This window comes from Zootoca vivipara, chromosome 17 (assembly GCF_963506605.1).
Source record: "Zootoca vivipara chromosome 17, rZooViv1.1, whole genome shotgun sequence".
In the NCBI taxonomy this organism is placed as follows: domain Eukaryota; kingdom Metazoa; phylum Chordata; class Lepidosauria; order Squamata; family Lacertidae; genus Zootoca; species Zootoca vivipara.
The window spans coordinates 24,192,503-24,208,979 of record NC_083292.1 but is presented as its reverse complement, the minus strand read 5'-3'; the positions used below and the strand labels follow the sequence as shown (position 1 = coordinate 24,208,979).

The following is a 16,477-nucleotide window of genomic DNA, read 5'->3' as shown; positions in this document are numbered from 1 at the left end:
ATTTGGGTCCAGCACAGAGCAGACATGCCTGTGTGTGTGTGTGCAGCTTCCAGGATCAGCCAAAACTCACCCAAACACAGCCCTCCTTGGCCTCTTGTTCTGTCCTTGGATGACATGGCAGGCAGCCAGGTGAAGTGGAAAAAGACCCAACGATTTGTCTCTATGGCAACAGAGATAACTTTTTAAAGTTGCTGATGATGGGTATGTATCTAAGGCCATTACCTTAACAAAGGAAATGGTTTGCTTTTGGGGTTCTGGTTTTCTTTTATACATCCTAGCTTCATGTAAGCCTGGAAGGGATGCATGGGTATAATCTAGATTCTAGACTGACCCCCTTTGTATAACAATTTAATTAATACACTGAGGCCAGCACTTAGCATTGTGGTTTGTGGGTGGTCAAAGCACAGCATAAACAATGAATTGTTCAAATCTTTACACCAAAGATAGGCAACCTCTTTTCTTCAATTTCCCTTCTGGGTAGCCTAGCAGAGGCTGAATTCTGGTGATGGGTGAAGCCAGAGTTCAGATGATAGGCAGAGACAGAATCTTTAGTGTGTTCCCCGTTTCCTTATAGAGAATGTTTTTCACCATGGTCATATGAGAATTCCCAATCCTCTGCAGGTCTACTCAGAAATCAGTCCCATTGGGTTTCATGGAGTTACTCGCAAGCCAGTAGAGGGCATTTGCTAAAAAGCAAATGAAAGTACTTATCTTCTGACTTTAGGGTACTGCACACACACACACACACACACAACCTACCGATTTGTTCTCTCATACAGCCAGTGGCGTAGCAAGGTCAGGAGGTACCCGGTGCAGAAAATTTCTTGTCACTTCCCCCCCTCCCAAATGAAATTATTAAAAGAAGGAAAATTAAGAAACTTACAGTTGTAAGTGTTATTTTCTGGTTTATTTACTTAACATTGTGAGTTTAAGCACTTAAAACTCTTTCCCCCTAACTTTATCTGCAAATTTTTAAAATGCTTTATTGGTTTTAAAAACTATGTAACATAATAATCAGAAAAAAAATGAAAAAATAAACAAACATTGATTCCAAAGTTGGTGCTTGTTGTATGTAGCAATTTGTTGTTTGCTTCCACATGACCTCTGGTCCCCTCATTGTGGTTCCCAGATTACATTTTTTAACAGCACACTAAACTTTGTCTCCTCTAGGTTATTTCATTTACATTAATTTTATAAGATTCTCCCATTACACGTAGAACGTCAATCCAGACCTGCCAACAGATTCTTTTTTTTTTTTTTGCAATGCTCTTTTAAATAAACTCTGTATACATCCCACTCTCTCTTAAATTTTTCATCAGTAACATCTCGGAACCTCTGCAAATTTTGAAAGCACATCATCAAAATCAATTCCTCTCACTACTTTGTTTTCAATTCAAGATGGCTAAGCCAGAGAGCCGAGCTTGACTCATAGTGGACCCAAGATAACTCTTGATTAATTTTAGCTTGGAAAAACTCCTCTCACATGATGCTGCAGAAACACATAACGTTAACAAGATTCTTAAGGCTAAAATCAGATTTGGTACAGAATCTGAAAGTTCATATTCAACAACTCTAAAAATCTTAAAGAAGACCATTTCAGAGAATCTGGTTTTGAAACTTTGGCAGCTTGTAGATGTCATCTTACTTGTGGAATCTCTCCATAGCTTCCAAGTACCCCGTATTTCCCGGGAAACCGTTTTTCCTTACCGTTTCCTGGCGGTCTCCCGTTTCAGCTCCTCTCCTGTTAATCTCCCTTATTTTGGCTCCTGTCGGCGGCCATTTTTCTGGTGCCGCTTTGCCCATCTATGGGCACCAGAAAATGGCCGCCGCTGGAAGTCGTGTCTACACATGTCTGGAAGTGCATAGACGCAACTTCCGGTGTCGCTTTGCCCATCGATGGGCACCAAAAATGGCGGGTGCGGGCACCGGAAGTTGTGTCTACGCACTTCCAGACATGTGTAGACGTAACTTCCGCCACTAGCGCCGGCCATTTTTGGTGCCCATAGATGGGCAAAGCGACACCGGCTGCCGATCCCGGATTTCTCCGCGAGAGACTTGGCAGGTATGAATCTCTCTAAGGATACCATCTTCAGACAGCTCATTGTAGTTTATGACTAAAGTTTTGTATTAACTGTGGAAGTTTGTCTTCTGAAGTTGTGATCACATTCTTGGGCTCGAGGACTGCAAACCGAGCTGATATACTTTCCATGTCTTTGCAGCGAGTGTCGATTTCTTGATAAAACCTGTCAATGCACTCTAACATTGATCTTCATTCAATTCTTTCATTGGATTTCAATTCTTCATTCAACATGAGTGGTTCATCTTGAGCCTTTTCTCCAAGTATCATTTGCTTCTTTCTGACGATCCTTCTTTCCATTTAAGGAATGTCCATCTCCTCACAAGTGTCGGTTGCAAACTGCAGTGCTGTCTCCACAATCTCATTTCTTTTGTCTTTCAAAAAGATCTTCAGACTTCTTATTTTGATAACACACTTCTCAAAACTGATTCCAACGTTCTGTAGGTATTTTTGAGTGTGATTTGCTTTTACTAAGACATTACTCCAGAAACTTGAAAAACATAAAAAACAAAAATAACATACTACTGGCAAAAGCATTTACGCTGCTTCTCTGGTTTCGACAGTTTCTGTGGGATTAAAGTTCTTCTATGGCATCAACAACCTCCTTGAAATTATCATGTATAGGTGTTACAGCTTCATAGTGAAGGTTCATCCTGACCTTTCGATGTTGATGCTGAACTGTAAGGTGTGACATATTTCAGCAACGATCCAGCCAGTGACTGCAGTTCCAAAGCTTTGACTTTCTGTTTTTTCTTTCACTGCACTCCACTTGGGCGGTTCCGTTTCATAGTCGGGTACCTGAAATAGGAAAACAGGATATATGTTGCTTTGCTTCAAAAAAATAAATGCAATAATAATAATAATAATAATAATAATAATGAGACGTGTAATTTAGGTCACGGTGTAGCTGTAGAAAATCATCACAACAACTTTCCTCTTATTTATGTGTAGCATGTTATAATACTTCTTTATTAAAAAATAATTTGATATTTTGATTCCTATTTGCATTCCAGGAGTAAATTTTAAAGTATCTGTCACAAATTGTATAAACTATTATGAGCATTTTATCCTTGTGAGGTGGCTTAGAATGAGAGTGAGTGGCCTGTCCAAGGTCACTCAGTAATTTTTCTTGGCTCAATGGGGATCCCCATCGTTCAGCACCAAGGTCCAGCTCCAAGGGCCTTCTGGCGGTTCCTTCACTGCGAGGTTACAGGGAACCAGGAAAAGGGCCTTCTTGGTAGTGGCACCTGCCCTGTGGAACGCCCTCCCATCAGATGTCAAGGCAATAAGCAACTATCTTACTTTTAAAAGACATCTGAAGGCAACCCTATTTAGGGAAGTTTTTAATGTTTAATGCTGTATTGTGTTTTAATATTCTGTTGGGAGCCGCCCAGAGTGTCTGGGAAAACGCAGCCAGATGAGCAGGGTATAAATAGATTTATTATTATTATTATAATATTATTATTATTATTATTATTATTATTATTATTATTATTCTGGTCTCTCAGGTTCTAGCCCATCACTCCACTCCTGGACCATACTTCTGTTTAGATGTAGACTCCTAGAGTGAGCTCCAGCCAAGCCACAGTGGTAATGGCTGTAAAATGGAACCAAGTATCCTTGCATGTGGGAGGCGCTGTGGGTTAAACCACAGAGCCTAGGGCTTGCCGATAAGAAAGTCGGCGGTTCGAATCCCCGCGCCGGGGTGAGCTCCCGTTGTTCTGTCCCAGCTCCTGCCAACCTAGCAGTTCGAAAGAACATCAAAGTGCAAGTAGATAAATAGGTACCGCTCCGGTGGGAAGGTAAACAGCGTTTCCGTGCGCTGCTCTGGTTCGCCAGAAGCGGCTTAGTCATGCTGGCCACATGACCCGGAAGCTGTACGTCCGGCTCCCTCGGCCAATAAAGCGAGATGAGCGCCACAACCTCAGAGTTGTCCGGACTGGATCCTTTACCTTTTACCCTTGCATGTAGTGTGCAGCAGAAGAAAACTCAGGGCAGGGATGCAGCAGCCTATTGTGGCTCTTATCTGAAGAGCACATCTGCCTTAAACATGCATTTCCAAAACCCATCCCAGCAGGATTACAGATCCCAGTTACTATTTCCACCCCTATCCCTTTGGATTTGCTTCTACATTCAGGTGCCAATTCTGTACAGTTAAGTGTTAGTGCAGTTGTTGGAACCCCGTGGGATTGGGAAGAGGTTTTGCCTCAAGTCTTGAGTTGCACAGACATGCAACTGACTTGCACAATTTTCGCACAAAGATCCCAAGACTTGTGGGGTATTCTGCTCACAAGTTTGCACTTTCATTTTTACTGCTTCACACTACAGTATTCCACTTCAAACAATCTATTCATTGACCCTCTTGGAACTTAGCATTTGAAAGGTGAAGAGTTGATTATGTTATATAAATTTGCAAATGAACGATGGGATTAAGTTTCCCCCCTCAACCCTGTATGTTTATTTTATCACATGTTTCCTGTGAAGAAAAGGCATGATTAGATAATATGGATAGGTCAGACCTTGAAAGACAACAGATTTGCATGGCATGCGTACCTGTGGTATGATAAAGGCAAAGTACATTAAGGATTTTATAATCACATAATTAGGAGATCACTAAACGTTTGGGGGCAAATAGAAGGGGAAGAAATGGAGGCAGTGAGAGATTTTACCTTCTTGGGCTCCTTGATCACTGCAGATGGTGACAGCAGTCACGAAATTAAAAGACGCCTGCTTCTTGGGAGAAAAGCAATGACAAACCTAGACAGCATCTTAAAAAGCAGAGACATCACCTTGCCGACAAAGGTCCGTATAGTTAAAGCTATGGTTTTCCCAGTAGTGATGTATGGAAGTGAGAGCTGGACCATAAAGAAGGCTGATCGCCGAAGAATTGATGCTTTTGAATTATGGTGCTGGAGGAGACTCTTGAGAGTCCCATGGACTGCAAGAAGATCAAACCTATCCATTCTTAAGGAAATCAGCCCTGAGTGCTCCCTGGAAGGACAGATCGTGAAGCTGAGGCTCCAATACTTTGGCCACCTCATGAGAAGAGAAGAATCCTTGGAAAAGACCCTGATGTTGGGAAAGATTGAGGGCACTAGGAGAAGGGGACGTCAGAGGACAAGGTGGTTGGACAGTGTTCTCGAAGCTACGAACATGAGTTTGACCAAACTGCGGGAGGCAGTGCAAGACAGGAGTGCCTGGCGTGCTATGGTCCATGGGGTCACGAAGAGTCGGACACGACTAAACGACTAAACAACAACAACAACAAACATTTGGGGAAAATATAAAGATTTATTAGAACAACAGACCCCTGTGGTGGTTGTCACCAACAGAAGCAACAACAATAAAAATAAATAGGAAAGAAAACTGGCTTACATATAGAGATCTCTGAATAGTAACAGAAGGGAAATTAAAGTTGAAAGAATTTGAAAAGATTTGAGAACATATACTGTAAATGACTTGCTGCAGTACTATCAACTAAATTAGGAATTTAAGGAAGACAAAAAGAAAGGATTTATTTTATCCAGATTACAAAGAGAAATTATAGATGATAATACCAAAACATTGAAGAAGATGTATAATTTATTGCTAGAGTGGGAAACTAAATATGAAGAGGTTAAATGTGTAATGATCAAATGGGCACAAGATTCAGGACACAATATACAAATGGAAGATTGGGAAAAACTATGGAAAGTGAATTTAAAATTTACTGATTGTATAGTTTTGAAAGATAATTATATGAAAATGATGTATAGATTGTATTTGACACCTGTTAAAATTACCAAAATGTATAAAACAAGTTCTAATAAGTGCTGGAAGTGCAAAGAGAAAGAAGGTACATTTTATCATATGTGGTGGAATTGTATAGCAATTAAAAACTACTGTATTGGGAAATGATTTCTAATGAAATGAAAAAGATGTTTAATACAACATTTGTTTAAAAAAAACCCAAAGCCTTTCTGTTAGGTATTACAGGACAGGACTTGCCAAAAGAGCGGAAGAAGTTATTTATGTGTGCTACAACAGTGGCTAGGATGTCACTAGACCAAAAAATGGAAAGATGACAAGATACCAATGAAAGAAGAATGGCAAGCAAAACTTATGCAATATGCCAAAATGGCGAAGCTTACAGAAAAACTTAAAGACAAGGACAATAGAGGCTTTAAAAAAGACGGAACTGTTTATGATGTACTTACAGAAATATTGCAAAGCTTTTACCAGGTCACACGGCCCTGAATCACTTTACCGCGACACAGACAGAAATTCATCAGGTAAGGTAGATGACTAAGCGGTTTAGGCACCGGTTTAGCTTCCCCCAGCAAAGAAAACAGAAAGCAAAAGTCCTTTCCAGGATTTAGTATAAAACAAGACAGCTTAAAAAGGTGTGCATGTCTTATAAAGGGTTACAAACAGAAACTCAAAACGTTGCATAGTATAACTAGCTAAGCATACTTACAAGCAAACAGCATTTCAAAAGCACGTTGACTGGTCCACGGCGATAAAAAGGTTGGGGAGCACTGGCTTAGCCAACTGGCTTATATAGTACTCAGTAACTTGCAACAGTAACAAACTTCCCCTAGCTACCCAATCCGTGAACAGCACTCTCAATCCTTCATTTGCATGTTGTGGACCTGAGTGAGAACTGCAGCCACAGTGGGCAGGGTAAGAACTGCAGCCACAGTGGCCAGAAGGAGTACTGCAGCTAACTTAATACATAACAGCTCCAATCCACATTTCCCTCTCAGCTGCAACAGGTCTCCCCTTTTTAGTGTTAAGCAGTGTTAAGCAGATAACATCTTGGCCTTCCTTCCCAGCCAAAGACAATTAAATCACACTCTTAGAGACAGAGCTGATGGGAGAGAAGAGTTCGTCTTAAGGGAAACCCGGCATACTTTCCCAGAAAGCCATAGGGTTTCCTTCTCCCATAAGGCCACACTGAAGCATGAACCAAGGTTTAACATTTTCTAATTCCTAACTTCACTACAGAAGTGGACTCACTAGCAGGGTTTGAGTAAACACCTACAATTAAGAAAAGAAGTGTAAAAGTTAAGGAGCAATAATTGGGAAAATAACAAAACGTAAGATGTAACTTGAAAGACATGGTATAAACATGATAAGAATATAAGAATACTTAGGCAAAAGACTTTAAAATTAAGGTAAATCAAAAAAAGCAGAAGAAGCAAATGTTTAAAGAACCAGAAGAGGCAGTTGAGGGAAGTCAAGGGAGGGTGGAGTAAGATTTGGATTTACATATTTTTTCTTGTATTGATGATGACTATGTTGAATATAAAATTGTAAAACCTAATAAATTTTTTTTAAAAAAGAAACACATAAGCACATTAAAGCTATCCAGTAAAATAAAGCTTATATAACTAGCATTGCTAGTTGTGAAGGCCCTCACATGGCAGTTTGAGCTTCAGGGCCCCCTTAATGCAGGTCCACCACTGATTTTCACCCTTATGCCAACGGCTCATATTAATTTATTTTTCTTTCCTATCTCTTTGGGATCACTTGAAGATGCTTTGTAGAGCACCAAGTGCTCTGTGGAGCACAGTTTGGCAACTGCTGCTCTAATATGATGATCCTGCCATCTCCAACATGACCCTTTGACCCACAGATAAAACATCGGTTCTGCATCCAGAGGGTCCCAGGTTCAAACCCCAGCATCTCTGGGTGGGGCTGGGAGAATCCTTTGCCTGAAACCCTGGAGACATACCTGCCAAGTTGCTGTCAGAGAAATAAGGGACCGGGCCAGAAATAGCAGACCGGAAGTAGCGTTGCCGCCATTTTGGAACTGGGCGGAGCATGCTCAGAAGTGACTTTTGATGCTGCTTTGCCCAGTTCCAAAATGGCTGCCGCGCCAGAAGTCACACTGCAGCCATTTTGGAACTGGGCAGAGTAGCATCAAAAGTCGCTTCTGAGCATGCTCCGCCCAGTTCCAAAATGGCCACCGCGCCAGAATAAACAGGGGAAAAACAAAAAAATCCATTTTTTCAGCTAGGAACAGCTGGAAAAACGGGGATTTCCCAGGGAAAACGGGAGACTTGGCAGCTATGCCTGGAGAGCCCTCACCAGCCCATGTAGTTTCAGAGGTCAGGAACTAATGGCCAACCCTCTGCAGGCCGTTTTGATAGGTGGGTTGGCCACCTACCTGTCAATCATCTGACATCTGGTGATTTAAAGCCCTGCTGCTGCTGCTGCTGCTGCTGCTGAAGGAAAAGAAAGGAGGACCCTCAAAATGTGCTCCTAACTTTGTCTTTGCAACCTTGGCTTTAATTCAGCACTTTTTGAATTTGGTGGACCACCTCAATAAAATATTGGTTACACTGCCATTTTCGCTGCTCCCCATCAAGTCTACTCACTGATTGGCTCAAAGACTCTTATAAATCAAGATGCTATCAGTACCTTGAAAAAAAGATTGAATCTTTAGGCATCGAGTTGGAGCCCTTGTACAATTGTAGCGAGCAATACATTTTCCATAATATCCTAACTAGACTAAAGGATGTCGAGAGACAAAATATTGTGGCAGCTGTAAACAAAATCTGCTCCCCTATATTCTATGATTTAAATACAGTGGTACCTACTTATGAATTTTTCTACTTACAAATGGAGCTCCGTCCGCCATCTTGGATGTGGTTTAGATAGGATTTTTTCTACTTACAATTTTTAGATAGGGTTGCTTCGACTTGCTATTTTTTCTCCCAATGCATTCCTATGGGATTCGACTTACATTTTTTTTCGACTTACGGATGTGCGTTCGGAACGCATTAAATTCGTAAGTAGAGGTACAACTGTATCCTAGATAGCAGAGCCAATTACGTCACTAAGTTAATAATCCCAGTCCAACGTAGGGCTTTTATGTCGGCCCGTCTGAATGTTTTTCCCTCGGCATTTGTCAGGGGAAGATATCAAAACATTCCTAGAAACAAGACATTCTGCAGATGTTCTATGAATGTCCCGGACACTGTAGAGCATATTCTCTTTCATTGTACATTGTACAGTACGCTCTGTCAACGTGTGCTGTCCCCTCTTTTGGGTTGTCTGGAACCCTAGCAAGGTGAAAGGGTGGGATTCTGCCTATCTGACGCTGACCAAAGGGTAACGGCGGGGGTAGCCGAGTTTTTGGTAGCAGTCCTGCAAGGAGCAGGTTAACAGGGAAAACCCCAGATTATATATATATATATATATATATATATAGGTAAAGGGGCCCCTGACCATCTGGGGTTGCGGCGCTCATCTCGCTCTATAGGCCGAGGGAGCCGGCATTTGTCAGCAGACAGCTTCCGGGTCATGTGGCCAGCATGACAAAGCTGCTTCTGGCGAACCAGAGCAGGGCACGGAAACGCCGTTTACCTTCCCGCTGGAGCGGTCCCTATTTATCTACTTGCACTTTGATGTTCTTTCGAACTGCTAGGTGGGCAGGAGCAGGGACCGAGCAACGGGAGCTCACTCCGTCGCAGGGATTCGAACCACCGACCTTCTGATCAGTGTTATAAGAATTTTAAGGTCATATATATATATATATATATATAATAATTGTTCATAAAACATGTACATGAATGTACAGAAACATGTCTGAAGCAGCACAGGAAGACAGGACTGACTGACACCATTTTGACTCTCTCAGACCTGGCGTTCCTCTGCAAGGAAGAAGGGGGGGGAACCTTCTCATTGTCTCAGGAATTAAAGTGATAATCCCTGGCATCCTGATACCTGGGTGCCAGACAAAAGTGTGTGATTAACTTGGCTGGGAAACAGGGAAATGTAAATATCTCTCTCTTTTGTTGATTAGGTTTTGGGGGCAGGGTCCAGGATGCTCAGATTACTGCCACCAGACCTCCCCTTTCATGATGTACCTATGATGAATCTAGGGAGAGGGGTCTTGGGCTACACCCCTTCTGTGACATATGGATGATGCTTCTGGGGGGTGGGCTGAAACCAATTTCAAATTTCTTTTTAAGGGCAGGACACCTTTGTTTGGGGTTCCTTCCTTGTTCTCCTGCGTGAGAGGAAGGACCCTGTTGCAACAGCGAAATAAAGGCTTTGCTTCTCAAACTTCTCTGGTTGGCCTCTGTTATATTCTCCAACCGATGGAGAACCCAATAAGGGAATAAGGGCAGATTTTTGCCTATGTCATCAGCAAGCCCTAGACTCTGTGGTTTAACCCACAGCGCCACCTGGGTTATATATATATATATATATATATATATATATATATATATACACACACACACACACACACACACATATATACACACACATACATACACTATATATATATATATATATATATATATATATATATATATATATATGGTTTTATTTGTAAAATGCCTAATAAAGGTTTGAAGTAAGTAAGTAAGTAAGAATTTTGTGCCTTCTTCTGTCACCGCCCAGGCTGCCAATTTCAAAAGGTGCCCAATTCAAGCCAAAGGTCCTAATTCTTTCTTCCTGTGTTGTATTTGATGCTGTGCCTTTTACCTGTCACACACCTGACCTCACCGGACATCAGGAGATAGGCAAGCGGATGTCACTAAAGGGCCTCATGGGCCGAAAGGGGAGACCTGAGGCGGGGCCTGGCCTGGACCCATAGTCCAGAGTTTCGTTTCCCCTGATGAAGCCTATCAGAGCAATGTTCTGGTTCCATATAAGGCAGCTTCTTTTGTGGTTGGTCGAGGTGGTGATGTATTTAGAGAACAAGTATTTAGAGAACTTTTGGTTTCATTATGACTTACCCGGAGCCTTGATGACAGGAAACACACAGTAAAGAAACATCAGAGCAAAGCCCAAATGATGCTACGCAGGGCATTTTTCATTCTGGGGCTACTTGGGCTACCAGCTGGTAAGTTTTGGATGCAAACCCGCCCCCCCAAAAAAGATCTGTAAAGGAAGAACATGCTTGATAGATAGGGTCTTGGTTATTTGGAGGTACTTCTTCAATTCATTTTAAAACATTTGCTCTATCACAAATCCTGGCTCCAAAACTACAAAGTTTTTGGTGGTGGCACCTTAAAGCCCCCCCCCCGTTTATTGTGGCAGGTTTCTGGGGTACAGCCCCCTTCGTTCCATGCACGAAGGGTGACCCTCCACTGTTTGATGATGGGCACAAAGGTGGGTGGGGGGTGTCAGGCGTGGGACCATGAAGGAGGCATTCCTGGTATGCAAATAACTTTAAGGTGATTCCCAACAGCAAAAATGTTTTCAGGCTATCATCATTTGTCACCTATCATGTGGAAGACGTGGTCCTCATTAGTTGGCAGCATTAAGATAAATTCAACATTGTAAACGGAGGGCCTTCTCGGTAGTGGCGCCTGCCCTGTGGAACGGCCTCCCATCGGATGTCAAGGAAATAAACGACTATCTGACTTTTAGAAGACATCTGAAGGCAGCCCTGTTTAGGGAAGCTTTTAATGTTTGATGTTCTATTGTGCTTTTAATTCTGTTGGGAACCGCCCAGAGTGGCTGGGGAAACCCAGCCAGATGGGTGGGGTATAAATAAATAATTATAATTATTATTATTAATAATAATAATAATAATAAAGTTTTGGTGGGTGTATTAATGGAATACAGAATGGTTTAGTTTATGTAAACTATGCAGGGATTTACGATATGCGAATTGAACCGTGGAAAGAGAAGAAGGGAAGTCATTGACATTTTAAGGTTGTTTAATGAATACTTTAAAATAGAAAACTTAATAAAAATTATACTTAAAAAAAGAAAAGAGACATGGCCCTCATTTAAGCCAGAATTATCCAAAACCCCGGGGCTTTCTACATTAAAAGTCAGAAGGACTTAAGTTTAATGAATATGTGCAGGAGTTTGGAGGCTGGGATCCCTTCCTACTTTACCATTCTGGGGAGGAAGTTGCAGGTCTTGCCACACACACATTCCACCATCACAGGGCCATATGGAACTGTGAGCAACCATATTGGGTGTGCAATTGGCAGGGGAGGCCCTGTTGGTGGTGGTGCCACTGAGCTTCCCAGCGGACAGGGTCTTCTTGGTAGCAGCTGCCCTTTGATGCTATGCCCTCCCTGCTGAAATGTGCCTGTCCTTCACTATTATAGAATATCCAGGCAGAACCAGAAAACCTTCCTGTTCCCTCAGGCATCTCATGACTGAGACACTGTTCCTGGCCACCTTGAAAGGATTCAGCTGTGTGAAGATATTTGATTGCTTTCAAATGTTTTTCAGACCTGTGTATTGTTGTGCCAGCCTCACCTCCTTGGGGAGGAAGCGGGGTGATTAATTAATGATTTGTTTGTGTGTGTATAGATAGAGCAATCATTAATTAATTGTGTGTGTATCTGATAAAAACAAGCAGGGAGGTGACAGCTGGCTAGGCTAACGAAGTGATGCCTTCTTGCAAGAGGGGTTAGTCCCTGCCTGCGAGAAGGAAAGACTCTCCAAGTGTCCCTATTTTCCACGGACGTCCCTGATTTGGAGAAGCTGTCCCAGTTTCTGATTTGATCCTGAAATGTCCCGCTTTTCCTTAGGATGTCCCTATTTTCACTGGAGAAATGTTGGAGGTTATGGAGTTATCCAACCCCCGAGCTGTCTGAAGGCAATCCTGATTAGGGAAGGGTTTTTTTATGTTTAATGTTTTATTGTGTTTTTATATACCGTGTTTCTCCTAAAATAAGACACGTCTTATATTTATTTTTCCTCCCAAAAAACACACCACGGCTTATTTTCAGGGGATGTCCTTTTTTTGGTGTCTTTGCGGAGGGGGGAGAGACGGAGCGAGGCGTGTGTGTGTGTGTGCAGAGCACAGACTGCCCACCTCGCGGGGGTAACCTCCTGCTGCTGCACCTGCGTAAGGAAAAGGGGACTTCTCCCTCGCGCGCACGCACGCACAAGAGCACCAGAAGAGTGCTCTTCGCGCTGCACTGTGCTCCCCGAAGCGGCAGCACAAAGAGCCCGGTGAGAGGCAGCTGCGGCTGCAGGTGAAGCCCGGGATCTGCGTGGGCGACTGGGGGCGAACGCACTGAGCGCTGCGGCGGTAGCGAAGAGGCGCCCGATCAGCTGAGAAGCGGGCTGATCGGGCGCCTCTTCGCCACCGCCGCAGCGCTCAGTGCGTTCGCCCCCAGTCGCCCACGCAGATCCCGGGCTTCACCTGCAGCCGCAGCTGCCTCTCACCAGGCTCTTCGCGCTGCGCTGCGCTCCCCGAAGCGGCTCCCACCCCCGGCTTATTTTCGGGGGATGTCTTATATTTATTCTACTAATTAAAAGCCTGACATGGCTTATTTTTGAGGACCGTCTTATTTTAGGAGAAACACGGTATGTTGGAAGCTGCCCAGAGTGTCAGGGCAACTCAATAAGATATGTAGGGTATAGTAAAATTATCATTATGGAATGGGACATCCCTATTTTCATCAGAGAAATATTGGAAGGAGGCAGTGGTAATAACACGCCTCAAGAAACCATTCCTGGATCCAAAAAATCTAAGTAATTATCAGCCTGTTGCCAATCTCCCCTTCTTGGCCAAGGTTCTTGAGCAGGTGGTTGTGGCACTTGGAGGAAATTGATTCTTGAGATCCATTTCAGTTGGGGTTTAGCCCCAGTTTTGGCACAGAAAATGCTTTGGCCGACCTGTAATGATTACCTCTTTTGGGAAAGAGACAGAGGAAATGTGTCCTCCTTGTTAATTCTTCTTTGTGCCGTCAATAGTGGAGGAGAGCAAGACTTCCTTCATACAGGGTCTGGCTTGGTTATAGACTTAGCTGCCCTCCTAGCACACACACCCCTAAATGCTCTGGCTGCATTGCTGTGAACGGCCATCTTTTGCTTCAAGTAGGGCCAGGAATTTTAGTCTGGCCCAAGTCCAGCTTCAGAGAGGTCCCATACTGGAGGGGGCACTTGAGGGAAGGAGAAGCTGCTGGCTCTCCTCTGGCTCCACTATTGATGGCACAAAGGCAACCCAAGAGGGGTCACAAACACCCTCCAGCTTTGCTCCAGGAGCACCGATCACCAGTCCATGGAATAGGGTGGGGGCAACATTTTGTCATTCTCTTCAGAACCCAGCCCTGGAAAACTAGAATTGCTTTTGGAAGACTTTGGGCAGCTCCACACCATCCATTTAAAGCACATGGCTTCTCCCAAAGAATCCTGGGAACTGTAGTTTCCTCTCACAGAACTATAACTCCCAGCACCTTTAGCATTCTGCAGCCTCAAGAATACTTTTGTGGGGGGGAGCCATGTGCTTTAGATGTGTGTTGGATGTGCTTTAAATGGATGGTGTGCACCTGCCCTTAGAGGACAGGTGACACTGCAACATCTTCATGGTTTGAGCCCTGCTTGAATGTGAACAAAAAATAAAGGCTCCAGCCCTTCCTAGCTGAAAGCCCAGAGAGCTGCTGCCTGTCAGTGTGGACAATACTAAGCTAGATGGACCAATGGTCAGACTTCACATAAGGCAGCTTCCTACATTTCTTGACAGTTTCTTCCTTCATTTTCTTGACCATACAGGTTCCTCTCGTGAAGAAAATGCTGTGAATATGAAAGGAATTCTGGGAGGATCTGCAACTTTCCTGCTGAACACTTCAGAACAATTCAAAAAGATTACCTGGCTTAGAACTAAAGGAAAGCAGGATGTTGAAATTTTTGTGGCAACGCGTCCACGAAAGGATCCAGAAGAGAGATGTGAACTCCATGTTGAAATTCCAGCATATAGAGGGCGGCTGAGTGTCTCTGAGGACTGCAAGAGGTTACAAATCAACAATCTGAGTCAAGAGGATTCTGGCATATACACAGCACAGATCTGGATAGCTGATGACAAAGATCCAATAAGTGAGACCTTCCCCCTGAGGGTATATAGTAAGTGCCTGTATTCTAAACATTTCAGCCACCCAGGATGGGGTTCTGATCAAAGCATCTTAAGGCTTGAACTGGCTTTCATGTAGAGCAGGGGTCAGCAAACTTTTTCAGTCCACTGTCCCTCAGACCTTGTGGGGGGCCGGGCTGTAATTTGGGGGAAAAAATAATGAACGAATTCCTATGCCCCACAAATAACCCAGAGATGCATTTTATATAAAAGGACACATTCTACTTGTGTAATAACATGCTGATTCTCGGACTGTCCGTGGGCCAGATTTAGAAGGTGATTGGGCCACATCCGGCCCCCGGGCCTTAGTGTGGGGACCCCTGATGTAGAGTCACAAATGATAATAGAGCATCATCTCTCCTTCTGTCCCTGACCCTGTGGAAATAATTCTGCGCCTGCATCCACACTAGGGCCCTTCTGCACTGATGAGGCCTGCAAGGAGAATTAAAATGGTGCTTCATACAACACAATATGGCACTCTATCCAGACCCCCCACAAAAAAACCTAACAGGACCCATCCCCATGGGTAAGATGGGTGTTTGTTGTTTGTTTTGTTTGTTTGTCTTTTTTTGTGTTGATGTATTGTATTGATTGCGTATTGATTTGTTGTTCCTTTAAGAAAAGAAATAAAGTTTATTTTTAAATTTAAAAAAAGAAGAAGACATAAGTCAAGGTAGCTTTCAGTGTTTCTTGATAGTTTCTTCCTTCATTTTATTGACCATACAGGTTCCTCTGGTGAAGAAAATGCTGTGAATATGAAAGGAATTCTGGGAGGATCTGCAAGTTTCCTGCTGAACACTTCAGAACAATTTAAAAAGATTTCCTGGCTTAGAACTAAAAGAAAGGATGTTGAAATTTTTGTGGTAGCGCGTCCACAAAAGGATCCAGAAGAGAGATGTGAACTCCATGTCGAAATTCAAGCATATAAAGGCCGGCTGAGTGTCTCTGAGGACTGCAAGACGTTAGAAATCAACAATCTTAGTCAAGAGGATTCTGGCAAATATACAGCACAAATCACGGTAGCTGAAGACAAAGAACCAATAAGAGAGACCTTTCCCCTGAGGGTATATAGTAAGTATTCTAAACATTTCAGCCACCCAGGATGGGGCTCTGATCGAAGCATCTTAAGGCTTGAACTGGCTTTCATGTAGAGTCACAAATGATAATAGAGCCTCATCTCTCCTTCAGTCCCTGACCCTGCGGAAATAATTCTCCGCCTGCATCCACACCAGGGCCCTTCTGCACTGATGAGGCCTGCAAGGAGAATTAAAATGGTGCTTCATACAAAACCATATGGAACTCTATCCAGACCCCCCACAAAAAAACCTAACAGGACCAATAGCAGCTGTACCCTCTGGAACCAAAAGGCAGTTACAGTACTTTATCCTAATGCAAATACAGAGAATAATAATACAGATAATACAGATATAAAATCATTTGACTCAATACACAACAGGGCCCATCCCCATGGGTAAGATCTCACATTAATTCAAGATAATGCCTCATTATCAGCTGTAGCCTAATGGGTTTTTGAGGTGATTGTGCACCCCACAAAAGCTACAATGGCCCCATCACAC

The 16,477-nt window shown here is 43.2% G+C and overlaps 1 protein-coding gene across 7 annotated transcripts in view; it reads left to right on the top strand.

Annotated features, from left to right (window-relative positions):
* Nucleotides 1–10,794: 10,794 nt before the first annotated feature.
* Nucleotides 10,795–16,477, top strand: part of LOC118075668 (SLAM family member 9-like) — a 61,239-nt gene continuing 55,556 nt past the window's right edge. For all 7 annotated transcript variants that reach the window (XM_060269778.1, XM_060269777.1, XM_060269776.1 and 4 more), the window contains exons 1-3: nt 10,795–10,919; nt 14,546–14,893; nt 15,627–15,971. In XM_060269778.1, the coding sequence (XP_060125761.1) occupies nt 10,868–10,919; nt 14,546–14,893; nt 15,627–15,971 (745 nt within the window). In that variant the 5' untranslated portion in view covers nt 10,795–10,867. The remainder of the gene's footprint in view (nt 10,920–14,545; nt 14,894–15,626; nt 15,972–16,477) is intronic.